The following is a 16,209-nucleotide window of genomic DNA, read 5'->3' as shown; positions in this document are numbered from 1 at the left end:
CGGGGCCCGGCTCCGCTGAGCGCGGCTGGGGCAGGGTGCGGGAAAGCGTTTGAGGGATAGGACGGGATCAAGTGTAAATAGCTACGAACGTTAATGTGACTATAAATACATAAACAGCACTGCAATAGAAGTAAAGGTGGGCCAGGAGACCTGTTTGTCACCTGTGACATTTGCGGACCATTGTGCACCCCGGTTTGAGGGATAGGACGGGATCAAGTGTAAATAGCTACGAACGTTAATGTGACTATAAATACATAAACAGCACTGCAATAGAAGTAAAGGTGGGCCAGGAGACCTGTTTGTCACCTGTCACATTTGCGGACCATTGTGCACCCCTGGAACCGTGCAGTTCCCTGGTACGGGAATGCAGCTCCTGAGAAGTAAGAGAAAGCTATGGATGCTGCTCTGGGTATTTTTAGTAGGAGCTGATGAGACATTTGTTTTGGAAAAAGAAAAAAGGTACTGGATAAAAAATTTGGAAGAGCGCATTTTTTGACAGAAAAAGGACAACTCAGCTCGCACAGCGCGCAGGGGGTTGATCATCTGCTCTCCATAAATTGGGAGCAGGAACACCCACCCCGTTGAGCTGTGACGCCCGGATCCAGGCAGCCCTTGGAACTGCGCAGGCTGAGCGGTGGGGATGGGGATGGGGATGAGCACGAGCACATGACACTGCACGGGAAGCTCTGGGAGCACAGCCGTACCCTCAGGTATTTCCATAGATTGGGAATAGTAAATTGAACGATGCTGCTTCCCACTAAGCGAGTGCTGGGGGAGGAGACTGTTTTCCAGTACAGTTTGGTAGCTGATTATGTTTATCTTACCGCTTTAAAAATAGAATCACATCGGGAGGATTTTGTTTGTTGGCTGCATCTCCAGGACGTGGGGATGTCTGCATTGGATACACTGAGTCTTGCAAAGCCAAAAGACTGGAGCCGTTTGAAGATTATGTAACATAAAAGGGGCAGATACCCTGTGGAAAGAGGAATAATGGGACCAGGCATTCAGGAATATCCCTTATTACTGCACAGAGAGACACAGCAGAAGGAAAGCCACAGCCACGCCAATGAAAACCACAAAGGAATGGTAAAGTAAGGAACTTAATTTCTCTTTTTATGGTTACAGAAGTGTCAACGTAATGTGGCTTAGTTAATAAGTGCCTGGCTGTCCTGTTCCCACTGCCATCCTCTCCCCTGATCCCAGGGACAGAAATGATTGTGCAGGATGATCGTGCAGGTCACAAGGTCACAGAGGTGACTGCAGCAATGCTGGAGGCACAGGACTTAGTTTCATTCTTTTATAAGCTCTTGAATTTGTGAAATCATGTGTTTTTAAAAACAAAATCTGGCTATACTGACATAAAAACTGAGAACGAGATGTACAGCCTGGCAAATTAACAGAACTGCAGTAAAGCTAGATTAGACAGGATGGCACAGTTTGATTATTCCTGTTCTTAAATGATATTTTAAAGCTTTCCATTTGGAAATCAGTATTATTTCCTGTTTGTAGAACAAACACTCTTCTTATTCATAGAGAATATGCTGATTTATTTATTTATTCTGTGTGTTTATGCAGAAATGTATCTGGTTTAATTATGGAAGTATGTTTTAGTTCTAAGCTGCCCAGATCAGTAATGCCATTCCTTCTGCTCGCATATGAGCTTTTTCTCATAATAATATTTTCACAACCCCATTATAACATGAAATAGTGTAGTGATTTTTTTATGCCTTCATTGGGAAATAGTTCGTATTAATATCAGAATAGACCTTATGCTCCCTGTTCACTTCCACTCATCTTCAAAGGAATAATCCTTTAAATTTTGTTGGGAATATGCAAATGAGAAAGACAAACAAGATTTGGCTTGCAGTGACCTTCATATTGTACTTTATAATTAATTTTGGTAAATTGCAATGGGAGCATCTATCAGGTACTGTAGAAATCAGCAGTTAAATATCTAGTCTGTAATATTTATTATCTTCAAAGGAACTTTGGGATCCTCTGACAGAGGATTCTATATAAGGACTACATTCTATTATTATACCATCTGATAGAATTAGTCACTTTTGCATTAATAATATTAAAAATACAGCAGTGCCTTAGTACTATGAAAAGTAAAAAGTGGCCATGGCATAGTTCTGATGAACTTTAAGTCTAAGAATAACTGCAATCAACCCTTTTTTAAACTCAGTTGCACTCTAAGCTTCTATTCTGTTTCCATTCTGACACCCATATATGCTGCTATTTATATCTGATATTCTATTTAATCCTTTGTGGTTACAGTAATGGAAAAAGCCATCCCAGCACCAAAGGACTAAATAAACCAATTTCTTATGTGAAATCTCCTCCTGGAAGATTAGGCAAAAATGTATCAAGTGCCATTGAAAAGGTAAATAGTCCCTTTTTCTAACATAAAAAGGGTACCTACTCTAAGCCAGCTTCTCACTAACATCACAAACTTTCATAACCCTTCAGATTTCCCATGACACTCAAGATGGTCACCAACCAAGTGTTTTTAAGAAGGGAAGGAACCAGCTGGATGGCAATAATCACTCAAAAAGGTACTTTTATGTTAAGATAATCTGTTTTATTTGTAGTCATTTCAAATTGGTGTACAAAATGCTTGTGATGAAATTGTGGCTGCTGTGGTTTGCATTTGACTTCACTGGCCCAAAGTTCAGCATTTATGAGAACAACAAATCTAAGTTACCAAAATGGAAACTTGCTATCCTGCTTTTGTGAGTTCTCAAGCAAAATCAGAACTAAAAAACACCCCCAAGATCAGTAGTAGGCACTGTTATCTCTACCAGCAATTATTAATTTCTCCTATTACTAGGTTTCTGTGCCAGTTTTAGCTTCCCTCTTGTAGATCCCCGTCCTTGAAGGGGTGGCAAGACCTTTGTAAGCTGCTGTTCAAAGGCACTGACCATGCTAACAGGACATGATCTTCCTTTTCCTTTAGGATCCCGAGTGTTTGCACCTCTCTGCACAGTGCACAAGGACCAAAGAGGAGTCTACCAGAAGGAAGGCAAAATGATTCCTTCCTGCACAGGATCCCCCCTGGCACAAAGGGCAGCACACAAGGAAGCTTCTGTAGGGCTAAGGATGTCCCAATGCAGCATTTTTATTGCAGTAAAAAAGAACAGTTGGAAAAGAGTCATGGAGAATATGCTGAAGCCAGTCCAGGCTCTTCGAAATGGCAAGAAGCATCTGTAGGTGAAATGTTTCTTGATTTTGAATCAGTACAAATTATTAAAGAAGATGCTGAAGATGATAGTGCCAGTGACCTCTCTGACTCAGAAAGGATTCCCATTCCCCCCTCTCCCTGCACACCACCAGAACTCATCCTCAGAGCTGAAGAAATTGACCCAGTTTGTTTGGAACACGTCCCTGAAATGGGATTTAAAGAATCTGAATATTACTACCCCGACTTCCTCCCACCCCCTTTCAACTCGTGGGACCTGAAGCAGCTGGCCATCTTTGTCCATGTGGAAGGGAAGACGGATTTCCGCCCCAAGCCCACGGGATCTCTGGAGAAATACATCGAGCGCCTGGTGCAGCTGCAGTGGCTGCAGATGCAGACGGTGCAGAGTGAGAAGGGCAAAGCTGCCAAAGCCCGGCCCCAGACTGCCCCTGGCTCCACCCGTGCCCTCAAGAGCCCTGGAAAAGGCAAAGCCTTGCTCAGCCCTGTGCCCAGCAGGCAGGCAATGCCCCAGGAAAGTGCCACCAGGCTGCCCAGGAGCTGTTTGGGGCACAGGGCAGATCCATACTCTGAGGAGAGTCGCCAGGTACGTTCCCATCCCGGTCACCTGAAACTTCCTGAGAGAATGGGATGTGCAGCATCTTCTCAGAGGCAAACTGGTGATATAAGGAGTGAACTGAAAAAGAAACCAGCTGCAAAGCAGCAGCTTCTCAGTCTGCAGTCCCCTGAGAGCAGCTCTAAAATCCAAAGTGTTGGTAACATCAGACCCCCCAAGCAAGCCCCAGCATTCCATGGTGCAGCTGCTCCCATCAAAGGCTTAAAAACATACACGTGTACAAATCCAAAGAAAAATGGCAATGCCAGCAATTATGTTCCTCCTAAAAAACCAACAGCGGACAGGAAAATAAAAACAAACGGCACAAAGCAAATGCCACGCAAATTTCAGTGAGGGAAAACTCATTAGTGAATATTGATGCTTCTTGACTGCTAGAAAGCATCTGGTCAGTGCAGAAGAATTTTTTTTTTCTTCATAGGAAGATCCTGAGAAAAATGTGTTCCTGACACATGGTTCTGAGTCAGCACTGCTCATTTCTATACATTTGATCTTAAGCCAGCAGGAAATGTTTTCCCTGAAGGGAAGTGTCTTCCATTGGTCTTTCCTCAAAAATATTTGTAATTGCTCAATGAAGATAACAATAGCACAGTGTGAAGTTTAGAGAAGTATAGAACGTCCTGTCTGCGCCATTTGAAGTCTGAGGTGTTCCTTGTGCTTACCCTGCTGTGTGTGAGGGAATAGGGTTCACGCTCTTTTTCCTTGCCCACCTGTGCTTTTTGTAAGACAGGTTTGATTGTGGTGTTTTCTGATGGAAATGGCTCAGCTGTTTTTATAAAATAATGGAGCCTGTTATCTATGCAAAGTCAACTCTAATTCTTCACAGAAGATGATGAATTGGATTTTTTTTATGAAATAGATATTTTTTTGAGAAGAAGAAGAAGAATGGAGATAATGTTTTGAAATATTTTAATGCAGAAAGAATTCTTTTTAAGACAAAGTATTAGGGACCAGACAGCTTCAATAATGACAGATTAAGAAAATGGAATGTGTATTTTTATACCCTGGAATCTTCACTGTGTTTACAGACAGTTTTCCTGGAAGTTCATTTTGTAGGCCTTGATGGTTTTTATCATTTAGGGGAAATGACCAAATTTCAAACTGCACATGGATATATTTGAGTAATGCAGCTAAGGCTTTTAGCAGAGACTGTATGGTCTGAATTTCAGAAGTGGTAGCCTCTCAAAACATAAAAGGCAGACTCTTAAGGGAAGGATTTAAAGGTTGTAAGTTCAAGTAAAGATGTATTTTGATACAGAGAATACATATTTTCAGTCACCTAAGATGACTCTTATCTATCCTGTGGTCCAGTCTAGCTTGGCTTCTTAATGTTTAGGGAGGTGAGATGGGGAAATGTCCTACACAAAGAAATTGTACAACCAGGATTGGGTCCTGTCTTTGGGCCTTCTGTCTTCTCTCGTGTCTGTGAGATCCAAGAGAATACAAAGGACAGTTCAGAGAATATTCAAGTGTCAGCTCATCTGTTATGATTTCAAATCAATCACAGCAGCTGAGGACAGGATTATGTTAACACGAAATTCTAAAGAATGTTTTTTACTTTCATTTTAAAATCCTGGTCAGCATATTTTCCTCCTCAACCACCAGTCACAATCTTCATGAGAAGTGAGCTGAGGTCTGATGGACCAGATTCTGCAAGTGGATCCTTCATGTTGTGATAAAAAAATGAAAAAGTAGCAAATACTGAAGAGTACATTATGTATATAGCTAAATTGCACTTCTCTTGGTGAGCTCATCTTGGTTTTAAGATGCTTAGCTGTTTCTATCTTTCATTGTGCCTACCAGATCTTTAGCTTTGTAAAATTTCAAAGCATGGATTTATATGTAGTTTAAAAAGTGAGAATATTAAGAAATGTAGTAATAAAGTAGAGTATTTTACAGTACATAAAAACGTTGCTCAGGAATAGTCCAAGAAATATTTTTAGGGTTTTTTTCCTAGTCTACTGCAGACCAAACGTGAAATTTTGAATTGGTAAAGGAAACGAATGTAAAAGACACCATTACATTTCCAGAATCAGTATTTGTAAAGTTACACTTAATATGAATTGTAGTTGCATGTACATTCAGCTCTATGCAATTCAAGTGAAACTTAATCTTACGTGCTCAAAGACCAGAGAAGTTGGCTGTGTCTGAGGTGTGGTGGCACTCAGGATGGGACTGAACACCAGCAGCTGCAGAGGACCAGCACATCCCAGTGTTGCTGTTTCACCCTTTTGTTTTGGTCCAGCCTCATGTATTTCAGCTTTTTTAGATGAAAGGTTCCAGCACCCAGTGGTAGTGTTTCAAGCTCTGGCCAAATTCTGCAAGCCTGCCTTAGTCAAGTTTTCCTTAATCACATGAACAGAAGTGAAAAATAGGAGGGCTGCTTTGCCAGTAATGAGGCATTTAATGCACTATTCTAGTTCACTGTCAAAAGCACCAAACCTGAGGTGAGCAGGATCCAGGCAATAATAGAATAGCAGTTTTTTAAACCAAATTCTGTTAGATACAGTAAATAATTCAGCATGTTGTTGTAGCATTGAATATTGCTGGATGCTAAATTATCTAAATTGAAGCTTTCCTGGCTTGTAAGGAGGGCATGTAGATACAGGCACATTTTGCATGAGCACTTCTTAAAAGATAAATAAACTCTATTTCAACCAGCTGTGACCAGAGCAAAGGTGATTGGCACTGGGAAAAAGGTTTTGTCACAGAGGTAGGAAGGTTTTAGTGTAGTGTTTGTCATCTTATGGACATCAGTCTGTTGTTGGAGACTAAAAAGTGAAGCAGGTGGAAGTGGTGATGCAGCTTTAAAGAAGTCTGAAAACTTGTTCACCTTTGGGCTCCGTGTCCGTGTGGGATCTGGCCAATTAAGTTTGTCTCCCATGATAATCACACCAGTCTAATTTCTGTCAGTGATTTGCTATTTCTGACATGCTTGTCTCTATTCACACACAAAACCAGAAATTCTGTGTTTGCCTCAACAACAGCTCTTGGCCTGAGCAGACCTGCAAGGGTTGGGTTTTATTATGTATCCATTGTAACTTCACCATATCCTGGGCCTACAGCGGGAAAGAGCTCCTTTTATGAAGAGGACTATGGTTTATGTTTCTTTCATTTTGTATTGCTGGATATTGTCTTTAGAAGCACTTCTAAACAGAGCAGAAAATTTATTGCATCAAATATACTCAATTTAAAATTAATTAAGATACGTCCACAGCACATTGTTTGTGTGGTTATTATCCTTTTTTTTTGCAAGGTTTAGCAATACAATCTTGTGGATCTGAGCCTAGCACTGGTGATGCTTCTTGAAGAACAGATTACTGTGATGTGAGATATTTAGAGTGACTTACTTTTTTTGCTAGAGAATGTAAAGGTTTTGTGTTCTGCAGTATTACCTGCAGAACAAATATGCTCAGGTTGCATTTTAAATAAACAGGCAAATTTTACTTGAGTTACATGCATATAAACTTTGAACAACTCAGTTGTTTTCAGTGAAATGACCCTGTTAGATGTGAAGAAACAGAATTTTACTCCAAAATGTATAAACTGCTTTCCTTAGTAATGCTAATGTATTTTTAGTGCATCACATGAAGAAATTTAAAGCAATACTGTTTTTCTCTTGACATGTTCTTTTTTTCTCCATTGCTTGCATCTCATTCTGAGGGCAGTTAAAGTTTACCTGCCCTGCCTCCTCTCCCACCGCATTGTCAGTTGGATACAGCAGGATAATGCTGCGAGGAGGCTTGTGCTGATTTCATTGGGCTAAACTGTCCTGTTTGACTCCAGACTGCTGAAATCTGCCCTAATCCCGTCACTGTTCATGTCCTTTCTGTGTTTCATTCATTGTTCTTTGAGGTAACTGTTACCTTGTATTTGCTATTTACAGGATCTTCTTAGAACTCTGAGAGAATTTTGACAGTTTTTTCAGCCAGTATGTGCTACCCTTTTTTGGAGCTGATATTACACTTTAAATTTCTACAGTATGAAATTGCCTAGAATGTACTGGGTTTTGCCTTATTTTAAAGGTGTTGAGCCTTTGTTGCTCCCATTGCATTAGTGGTTTTTCATTTGAAAAATAAACGGACCACGCTGGAAGGACTGAATTTCATTAACTGAGGATTTGCAGCCCAGCTTTTGATGTTGGTATTCATGTGTTCTTATTTATTTGAACTTTTTGTGGATATTTTTGCTAGTAATTCCATGGAAAAGTGATCTTGTAATTCAAAGGTACCGTATATTTGCTACATTAAAAGTGAGATACTGCTCTGTTTGTTGCTGAGTTTTGTCTTCTCTCAGGATGGCACCACTGAATTTTCTTGGAGAAAATTCCAGTGTTGCAGTGTCGGGTGGAGGGGGCAGCTCAGCACACCCCGGCTCCTGCCGGACACGGGGAGCCATGAAAAAGGGGACAATTCCATCCGGGATCCAGGCTGTTTTTTCCTGGAGTACGGAATGGGGGAAAAACCCGGACGGGATTTTTCCTGGAGTACGGAATGGGGGAAAAACCCGGACGGGATTTTTCCTGGAGTACGGAATGGGGGAAAACCCGGATGGGATTTTTCCTGGAGTACGGAATGGGGGAAAACCCGGATGGGATTTTTCCTGGAGTACGGAATGGGGGAAAACCCGGATGGGATTTTTCCCGGCATACGGAATGGATTCAGGGAAAACCCGGACTGGATTTCTCCCGGAGTACAGAATGGGTATAACTTGTTTTCAAGTGTTCAGCTGAGGCTAATCCAGAGGAAAATAAATGGAGATTGAAAGGGGAAACCCCAGAATTTTTTGTTGCTGAAAAATCCCTTTGATTTGCTATTTCTGTAATCTTTATAGTAAGCTTTACAAAGCTCCTCTGTGAGGTATCACAAAAGAATTTTGCAATCAGAACCTTCTGCTATTTGAGGTTTTCCTGATGTCCAAGCCTTCCTGCCCTGCACTGCTATTTAACCTGTTGCTGTTGTTTGTGAGTCTCAGAAGATCCCTCCTGCCTGCCTTCCCACACTCAGTTACCATCGTGGCCTATTTGACATGATCTATTGCTTTTCTTCTCACCTGAACAGATCTGTTCTTCCATAATTCTTCCTTTCACAACTTCCAGAAGTCAAAATTCATTCTTTTCCACTTCTAAAAGAGAATAAACCTTATGCCCAGTAAAAGCAAATCAGGAGAATGGAAAATACTGCAAGAGGTGTTTTGAAAGAAGCCAGAACCTTCTCCCTGCTCTTTGGCACTCTGTTTCTTAATTTTTAATTTCCTGCTTCTTTATGTAGTTTTATGTAAACCATGTTTTTGTTCATCCTTGCTGTCCTAGGTTACAATGTAAGATGTAACCAACAGCAGTATTCTGTGATCATCTTCACAAGCTGTTAAACTGGGTGGGGCAGTGATCATTATCTCCTACCATGACTCATCCCTGATAAGCTCCCTCCAGGTGCTGTCTCTGTTTAATGGGCAATCAAGGACCCACCACGTGACGCATAGAATGACATCATCCCACTGTGAGCTGCTCTGCCCAGGGGGAGGAGCCAAGCATTCCCACTGGGATAGAATCTGGGGTTTGGAACTGCATAAGCAGCCCTTATCTATGGGACTCCCAGACGACAAGAGGTCTACCACTAGACCTTTAGGTGAAGACCAGACCCTTTTCTACAGGATCACTGCTTCAATGGGACCACTTCATTTGGACTGCTACAACAACCCTGACTAACAGAGTGTCAGGGTTTATCCTGACTCTGTCAGCGTTCTTGTACTATTGCATTTATTTTAATTTTCCTATTAAATTATAATTCTGGCTTGCGATCTCTCACTGGTTTGTTTTCAAACTAACGCACTTGTGTGATGGCTTTTGGGTGGAAGAGGACTCTCTGGGGTTGTTATATCAGCTTTCAAATAAGCTTTGCAGAACTCGCTCTCGTTTCAAAGTCTGAAATCAGAGAAGCAGCTCTCCTGGGCATAAACCCAGATAAACCCAGCTCCTGTTGAAAGTAAAGTTGTGTGTTTATTATTAGCAAACAACGGTGAAGTTATTAGGGAATGGCATTTCCAAGGAACTGTTGAATCAAGACACGTGTTTACTGTTAGTTGTAAAACGGCAATAAAATTGCAGCCATAGTCCATTTATTGTGTGTGGAGGTGGCAGGTGCAGACTGACTGAAGCAACCCAACACCACGGGAGGACTGAGCGTTGCTTGGAGTCAGTTCAGTTTGACAGAAACAACAGTTCGGTTTTTTCACTTTGTCTGACGGGGTGGAAATACCTGCACTCCTCTGGGGCTGCTCACGGGGCTGGATGCAGGTGGAAATGCTGGTGGAAAAGCCCTGGGCTGCAGGGAGCCATCACACAATGTTCCACAGACCCACGTCTGCTACACCTGGATGCTCTCACCTCCCATGGCAGGGTCTTCCCAGATCCCCCATGGTCCTGCTGCGCCCCTTGGAGCTGCTCATCATCCTGCTGCTCCTGCAGGTGGGTGTGGGCTGGGATGTGGGCAGGGGGTCTGGCTGCACAGGAGGCATGGCAGGAAGATGGAGCCAGGATCTCCTTGGGGTGCTGAGCAATAGGATGAGAGGCAATGGGCAGGAGATGGCAACAGAACACTCCACCTGAACATGAGGAAAACTTCACTGTGCAGGTGGCTGGGCCCTGGAACAGGCTGAATGGAGAGGTGATGCAGTCTCCTTCCCTGGAAACACTCAGAATCCATGTGGACACAATCCTGAGTAGTGTTCTTGAGGGGACCTGCTGGAGTAGGGAGGCTGGACCAGGTGATCTCCAGTGCTCCCCTCCACCTTAACCCCTCTGTGAGTCTGTTTGTCCCCACACGGTGCCTCCGAAACAGGCGGTTCCTCTGTTCCAGCTCCTGGGCTCAGGTCTCTGGGAAGGGCTTTCTAGGGATGGGGACCCTCTGCTCATTCTGCTGGGGGTACCGGAGTGTTCACACCTGGCTGAGCATGCTGGTGCCTGGTGGTGACCCTGCCATGTGAATCATCATCCCCCCCAGGAATTCAGTGGCATTTCCATGCGTGTTTCTGTGGGATTCATGGTCCTGTACCGGGTTGTTCCTTTCTAGCAGTGCCCATGGCGGGAATGGAGACAGCTTTACCCCATGGCCGTGCTGGCACACACGAGGGGTGGGGAAGCCAGAAAATACCCATTAAAGCTTCTAAAATCATTAAAAGTGACTACACATAGAAAAGGGGAAAACAGCCTGTTCAGGGGGTCCAGCAAGGCTCAACCTGGAGAAAATCCAACATAGACAACTTGCAAGTGCCGAGTTGAAGCCTTATTTGCTGTTTATACATGACAGAGCTTTTTCCTGGGTATAAACAGCTTTACAGCTCTAAGGCATTACTGGTGAACCCAATTCATTGCTCAGCAGGTTTATAAACTGACAGTTTTACAAGTGTTTTCTTTCTTTAGAATAAAGTCACGGGGTAAAGGCCTTTGCCTGAGTCTGGGCAGGCAGAGATCTGTTCCACTTTTGCAAACATTTGATAGGATGAGTAACAAACCCCAAGATTTTCAAGGACAGTGTTGGGAAGGAGGAGAAAGGTGTCCAAGTGACCTGTGAGCTAATGGCAATGATTTAATTTGAGCACTGTCATAGTCCTTGGAGGTGAAAGATTTCCAGTAAAAAGCAGTGTTTGAGGCAGGGAAGGAAGCTTGCATTTATAAAAAGGCAAAATGTGCCAATTTGGGTGTAGCCACCATTCTCAGTGATTCACTTTACTCATCTGAGTTAGAGATTTACTTCTGGTAAATCAGCTGTGCTTGGAACACTTCAAGTCACACCACAGAGCCCCTGAGACTCTGAAATACCTCCCAGACTTAACTCTTTTTTGCAAAAGTCAGTTTATGTCCTGTCAATACCAGACAATTTCTAAAGGAGCACTGGACACAGAGAGACAGGAGTGAATATTTAAAAAACCTGGAGATACTTGATTTGGGAAAAGCCACAGAGATGATACCATGGACTGGTATCTGTTTGGACACAGCATTTTTATGGGGACTGGCATCGTCTGACCAGAGGAATTGCCCTTAAACTGTCATGGCATTCATTTGGAATGAGATAGATGATATTTATGATAATATTTGTGGACTTAAGAGTTAGATACAATTCAATACAATACTGTCAAAACTGGATCAATATGTTTCTGTGAAAGCAAATTCCTCACAGACAAGACATCAAGGTTTTCTAGTGACTCACACTTGTCACAATCACTTTCCTTTTTTTCACAAGGTTCCTGCTGCTGACAGTTTTTCTCCTGAAATTGAAGATTCCAGTTTAAGACAAGCCATCAGAACAAAGAGTATTCAGGTTTGTAGTCAATATTATGTAATAACAGATAACAACAGCTAGTGTGCAAACTGTGACACTAAACCCACTTCTTTATCCAACAGGGGATGGATTCTTATCAGTCAGACTGTCTGCGACCTCTGAAGCGAACAAAAAGGACCTGGATTATCACTACCATTGCTATTCAAGAGGAGGACAAAGGACCATTCCCCAAATATGCTGGACAGGTACAAGCCACCTTGTAGGAAAAGTTCTGCTTGAAGCTCAGTGAGGCATTCATCACCTCAAATTGTACACTAAAATACCTCAGGGAGCAGAAGGCAAGAAGTGTGCATTAAACAGCAACTTTATAAAACTTACTTGTCCAAACTTGTCTAATTTCCATGGAGATAGGGAGAACTGTGAGGTGGGAGGGATTTACCGGTCCTCCCTGTGGGAAGTTGCAAGGACACTCAGGGGAAAGAAGATTATGGAGAGGGAGTGGTAAGAGGCTCCCCCTGCACACTGTGCAGTGGTGCTGCAGACAGGGAGCTGTGGGGTTGGCTGAGATCAGGAAAGGCCCCATCTGCAAAGGGAAGGGGGGGCAGAAAGAGAATTGATCTAAATTATTTTTATTTGTCTTCCATCTTCCCTGCTTACGTTGCACTGTCCTACTTCTCTCTTCAAAAGCTGTTCAATAACAAATCATATAATACATCACTGAAGTATTTAATCAGTGGACCTGGGGTAGATGAGCCTCCAGAGGTTGGATTGTTTTCCATAGAAGATGATGCCAATGGACACGTGTACGTCCATCGCACCATCGACAGGGAGAGGACCCCAGCTTTTCAGGTAACACACTTGCACAGGACACTTCTAACTGTCTGCAAAGGTTAATTGTTCTCTCATGGCTAAATGCGTCACAGGAATGAGACACACCTATAATAATGTTAAATGTGTATTTTCATGACCTGCTTTTCTTACCTTGCACACACGAATAAATGCTAAATCAATTGGCTCAGCAGAGACCAATTAAATTCCACATCACTATTCATTACAAATCTCTGTGGCTTCTTTGAACTTCCACAAATATCTACATACTCCTTTTTGACCTTTCTGGTATGACCCCTGATCATAACCTGAAAACTTAAAAAGCTGTCCTGAAATTCAAAATGTGTTACAGCTCTGGTGGCCAGAACACTGAGTTGTAAACACAACCCCCCAGTCAGGAGAATGCAAGCAGATAGTCATGTGTCACAAAAAAGTGGGTGTTCCTGGAGGAGCTGCAAAGCTCTATTACTGGAACTTTACATAAGAGGAAGCATATGTTTCTCCTTAAAAAGCAGGTAAGTGTTCACAAGAAGGAAGTGCAATGAAAGAAACGTGGTAACAAGTTTATGAATGAAATATGTGAGTGTGGGTTTGTTTTCGTCCTGAAAAAAAAATAATTCAGTCGTGGTCTCCTTATGTTTATTCTGTAATGATATCTATTTGTGTCTCTGTGGATTAACTGTACCCAAATTATAGCTCTTCATGTGGTATTCTGTACGACATCTTGCCTTTTAGGCAGCCATTTCAAATAATCCAGCTCCAGTAAAAATATTGTTTTACTTTTAAAAATGTTGTTTGAGGCCCAGGATGACCATTATGAATCTACTACCTTTGAAAGGTGAAATAATGATTTAACCATGTGATTGAAAGCCAATGCTAAGCAAATTTGATGGAAGCAGCTTCAAAACTGAAGGTTTTCTGTTCTATTCTGATATCTAAATTGTGCTGTTCAGTTCATTCTGATGTCTGTGTTGCTACTCATTTAGATTCGTTTTGATATTGAGAGCAGAAAATCTGGTGAGTTGTTGGACCGCCCTATATTTTTCAAGATAAAGGTCAAAGATGTTAATGACAATGCACCAGAGTTTTCCAAGGAAGAATACGGCACTACAATAAGAGAGAACCACAGTGAAGGTAAGTGCCACCCCAACAACAATTATTACTGACGGTTCTTATCCTAATTCCTTCATAGTTATTATCCCTTTCCTACTAAATCTATTCCTCTCTCTACTTTTTACTTAAACACTCATGAGTTTAGGGACAATTTCCTGTTTCCTACCTTTCAACCCCTTTCCCGATTAACCTCAATTTACACTAGAATATCATTGGAGACATTCTGGAAAAAATTCCAAGATACCTTGTCTTAACTGCAAGCCACGACTGTAGCAGGCTGATCTCAGCTGTGGATTTGGAAGCTACACAAGCACCCAGCATCACAGGAGATGGTCAGACACTGCTCAGAAATACAAAGACTTAGTCTGGGTGCGTACTCACGTGGTGTCAACTCCTCAGGAGCTGACATGAAAAAATAGTAAGTGTTTTTGATGAAGTAATTTCAGAAGCACGGTAATTTTGTTCTCTAACAGCTCTTCAGGAACATTTGCCACCCAAATGAAGTAGTGACCAGAGTCTGTACAGGGATAACCATGACCACAGGAAAAGCTGCAGGTTTTCTTAGGAGTTGTGTGTTTAAGAGCCTGCAGACAGGCCTGAGAAACTCCACACTGAGACTAAACACTCCCATTAATATCTCAATTCTTCATCCTAGATGAGCCAGTTATCCAAGTCACAGCCTTGGACAAAGACGAAGCCGGCACTGTGAACTCACAGGTGTCCTATTCTATAGGAATGCAAATGCCCTCTCCAGATGGGCTCACATTTAACATTGATCCTACCACAGGATCAATATTTCTGTCAGGCTGCCTGGATTATAAGGTGATGTATATTTAGCATCTTCTCACCATTTAATATATGGTACGTGTTCACTGCACCGTTACCAGCTACAAGGGGAAGGACAGTCTCACATCCAGCTGTGGCTGGCAAAATGTGGGAACTGCTTCTGAACTAAGTTTCAGGAACTTCCTTGTTTCTGCTTTTCAGACTGCCAACTCTTTCAAGCTTCTGATTAAAGCCAGTGACCATGGAAGTCCCCAGCTGTCATCTACTGCAACAGTGACTATTGCTGTTGAAGATGCAAACAACCACCTCCCTGTATTTACTAGCGATAATGTAAGGGAAAACATTATTACTTCACTGAGACTTTCTAAATACAGCTCAGTCCTTCCAACTGCTAAATGCACACAACAGTGGAAATAGAAACCCCCAGAACTGCAGAACCAGGACAAAACATGTGCAAATGAGATTCATCTGTCAGATGAAAATCTCTTAAAGCGCTAAATGTTGTTAATTTTCTCTGTATGGCACGAGAAGGCTTTTGCCTCACTGGAAACATAAGGAAGTTGACAGATCAGCTTATTCTGACATCTGGGAAGCTGAGGTGCTGACTGCCCAGAGCAGTGGTGGCTGCTCCACCCCTGGAAGTGTTCAAGACCAGGTTGGGCAGGGCTTTAAACCACCTGGTCTCCTGAGAGGTGTCCCTGCCCACAGCAGGGGTTGGAACTAGGTGGCCTTTAGGGTCCCCTCCAACCCAAACCATTCTATGATTACAATCTGCTCTCTATTTTAAAATCCTAAATAAACTATCCCAGCCAAACCCAGCACATGTATCCAGAGTGCTGAGTCATGCCAGGTACTGGTCTGTGTAAATATTTGAGGTTGTGAAGGGCAGGAAGAGATACAGTAGGGTTACAACAGTGTGTACAAGGTTACCTACAAAAGCCAACACCTTCACCAGTGTCTCCCACCTGGTGTTTGGAAGACCTGAGGGAATAATGTTAGATCACTTGCAAAAACAGGTTTACACAAGAAGCCTGTGCTTTGTCATTAGCTCCTATCTAGTGAAATTCTGACCCTTCTCACAGCTGTGATTTGTTCCCTCTCTCTGAATATCACCTTTTATTGCATTTTTAAAAGTTGTGATGCAAGGACAATGCTGTTTGTATATTAGAAGGCAAGAGCCTGAATTTTCAGCTCTCAACCAGTGACCAATTAACTTTAAGAAAGAAAGGCAAACAAATTACATATTATTGCCATCTCATCACTCCTTAGGTGATTTAATTGCCATTTCTCAGTCTGCCTATGGAATGCTAGTTAGGCAAGCTGGTGGCTACATTGCACCATCAAAAACTTAAGCCATTTTGATGAAATTACGTAAGATAGATAGATATCAT

At 42.4% G+C, this 16,209-nt stretch overlaps 2 protein-coding genes across 4 annotated transcripts in view; both read left to right on the top strand.

The window, feature by feature from the left end:
- The first annotated feature begins 519 nt into the window (after positions 1-519).
- FAM217B (family with sequence similarity 217 member B) lies at positions 520-8,085 on the top strand. Of its 3 annotated transcripts, none has more exons than XM_017734494.1 (5): positions 528-710; positions 839-1,086; positions 2,281-2,386; positions 2,473-2,558; positions 2,960-8,085. In XM_017734494.1, exons 2-5 carry the CDS (start codon positions 1,067-1,069, stop codon positions 4,146-4,148), a joined length of 1,401 nt encoding a protein of 466 aa, XP_017589983.1. In that variant the 5' UTR covers positions 528-710; positions 839-1,066; the 3' UTR covers positions 4,149-8,085. The 3 variants fall into 3 exon arrangements, with proteins under 3 accessions (XP_017589990.1, XP_017589983.1, XP_008633043.1); XM_008634821.2 differs by having other exon boundaries at positions 530-710; positions 839-1,091; XM_017734501.1 differs by lacking the exons at positions 2,281-2,386; positions 2,473-2,558 and having other exon boundaries at positions 520-710; positions 839-1,091.
- Positions 8,086-10,227: 2,142 nt separating this feature from the next.
- CDH26 (cadherin 26) overlaps positions 10,228-16,209 on the top strand; it is an 11,301-nt gene continuing 5,319 nt past the window's right edge. Inside the window, exons 1-8 of the mRNA XM_017735836.1 lie at positions 10,228-10,278; positions 11,924-12,130; positions 12,214-12,336; positions 12,779-12,940; positions 13,906-14,053; positions 14,688-14,854; positions 15,020-15,148; positions 16,203-16,209. The exon at positions 16,203-16,209 is cut by the window's right edge and continues 167 nt beyond it. Of these exons, the coding sequence (XP_017591325.1) occupies positions 10,228-10,278; positions 11,924-12,130; positions 12,214-12,336; positions 12,779-12,940; positions 13,906-14,053; positions 14,688-14,854; positions 15,020-15,148; positions 16,203-16,209 (994 nt within the window). The remainder of the gene's footprint in view (positions 10,279-11,923; positions 12,131-12,213; positions 12,337-12,778; positions 12,941-13,905; positions 14,054-14,687; positions 14,855-15,019; positions 15,149-16,202) is intronic.

Source organism: Corvus brachyrhynchos, unplaced genomic scaffold, assembly GCF_000691975.1.
Source record: "Corvus brachyrhynchos isolate BGI_N302 unplaced genomic scaffold, ASM69197v1 scaffold10, whole genome shotgun sequence".
In the NCBI taxonomy this organism is placed as follows: Eukaryota; Metazoa; Chordata; class Aves; order Passeriformes; family Corvidae; genus Corvus; species Corvus brachyrhynchos.
This window is presented reverse-complemented; position numbering and strand designations above follow the sequence as displayed.

Bases quoted from the DNA above. Each gene is read 5' to 3' on its own strand.
- FAM217B (XM_008634821.2), top strand. From the start codon at position 991: ATGGGACCAGGCATTCAGGAATATCCCTTATTACTGCACAGAGAGACA. The intron at 1,092-2,280 runs GTAAGGAACTTA...TTGTGGTTACAG, and splicing joins AACCACAAAGGAATGGTAAA to TAATGGAAAAAGCCATCCCA. The intron at 2,387-2,472 runs GTAAATAGTCCC...ATAACCCTTCAG, and splicing joins TATCAAGTGCCATTGAAAAG to ATTTCCCATGACACTCAAGA.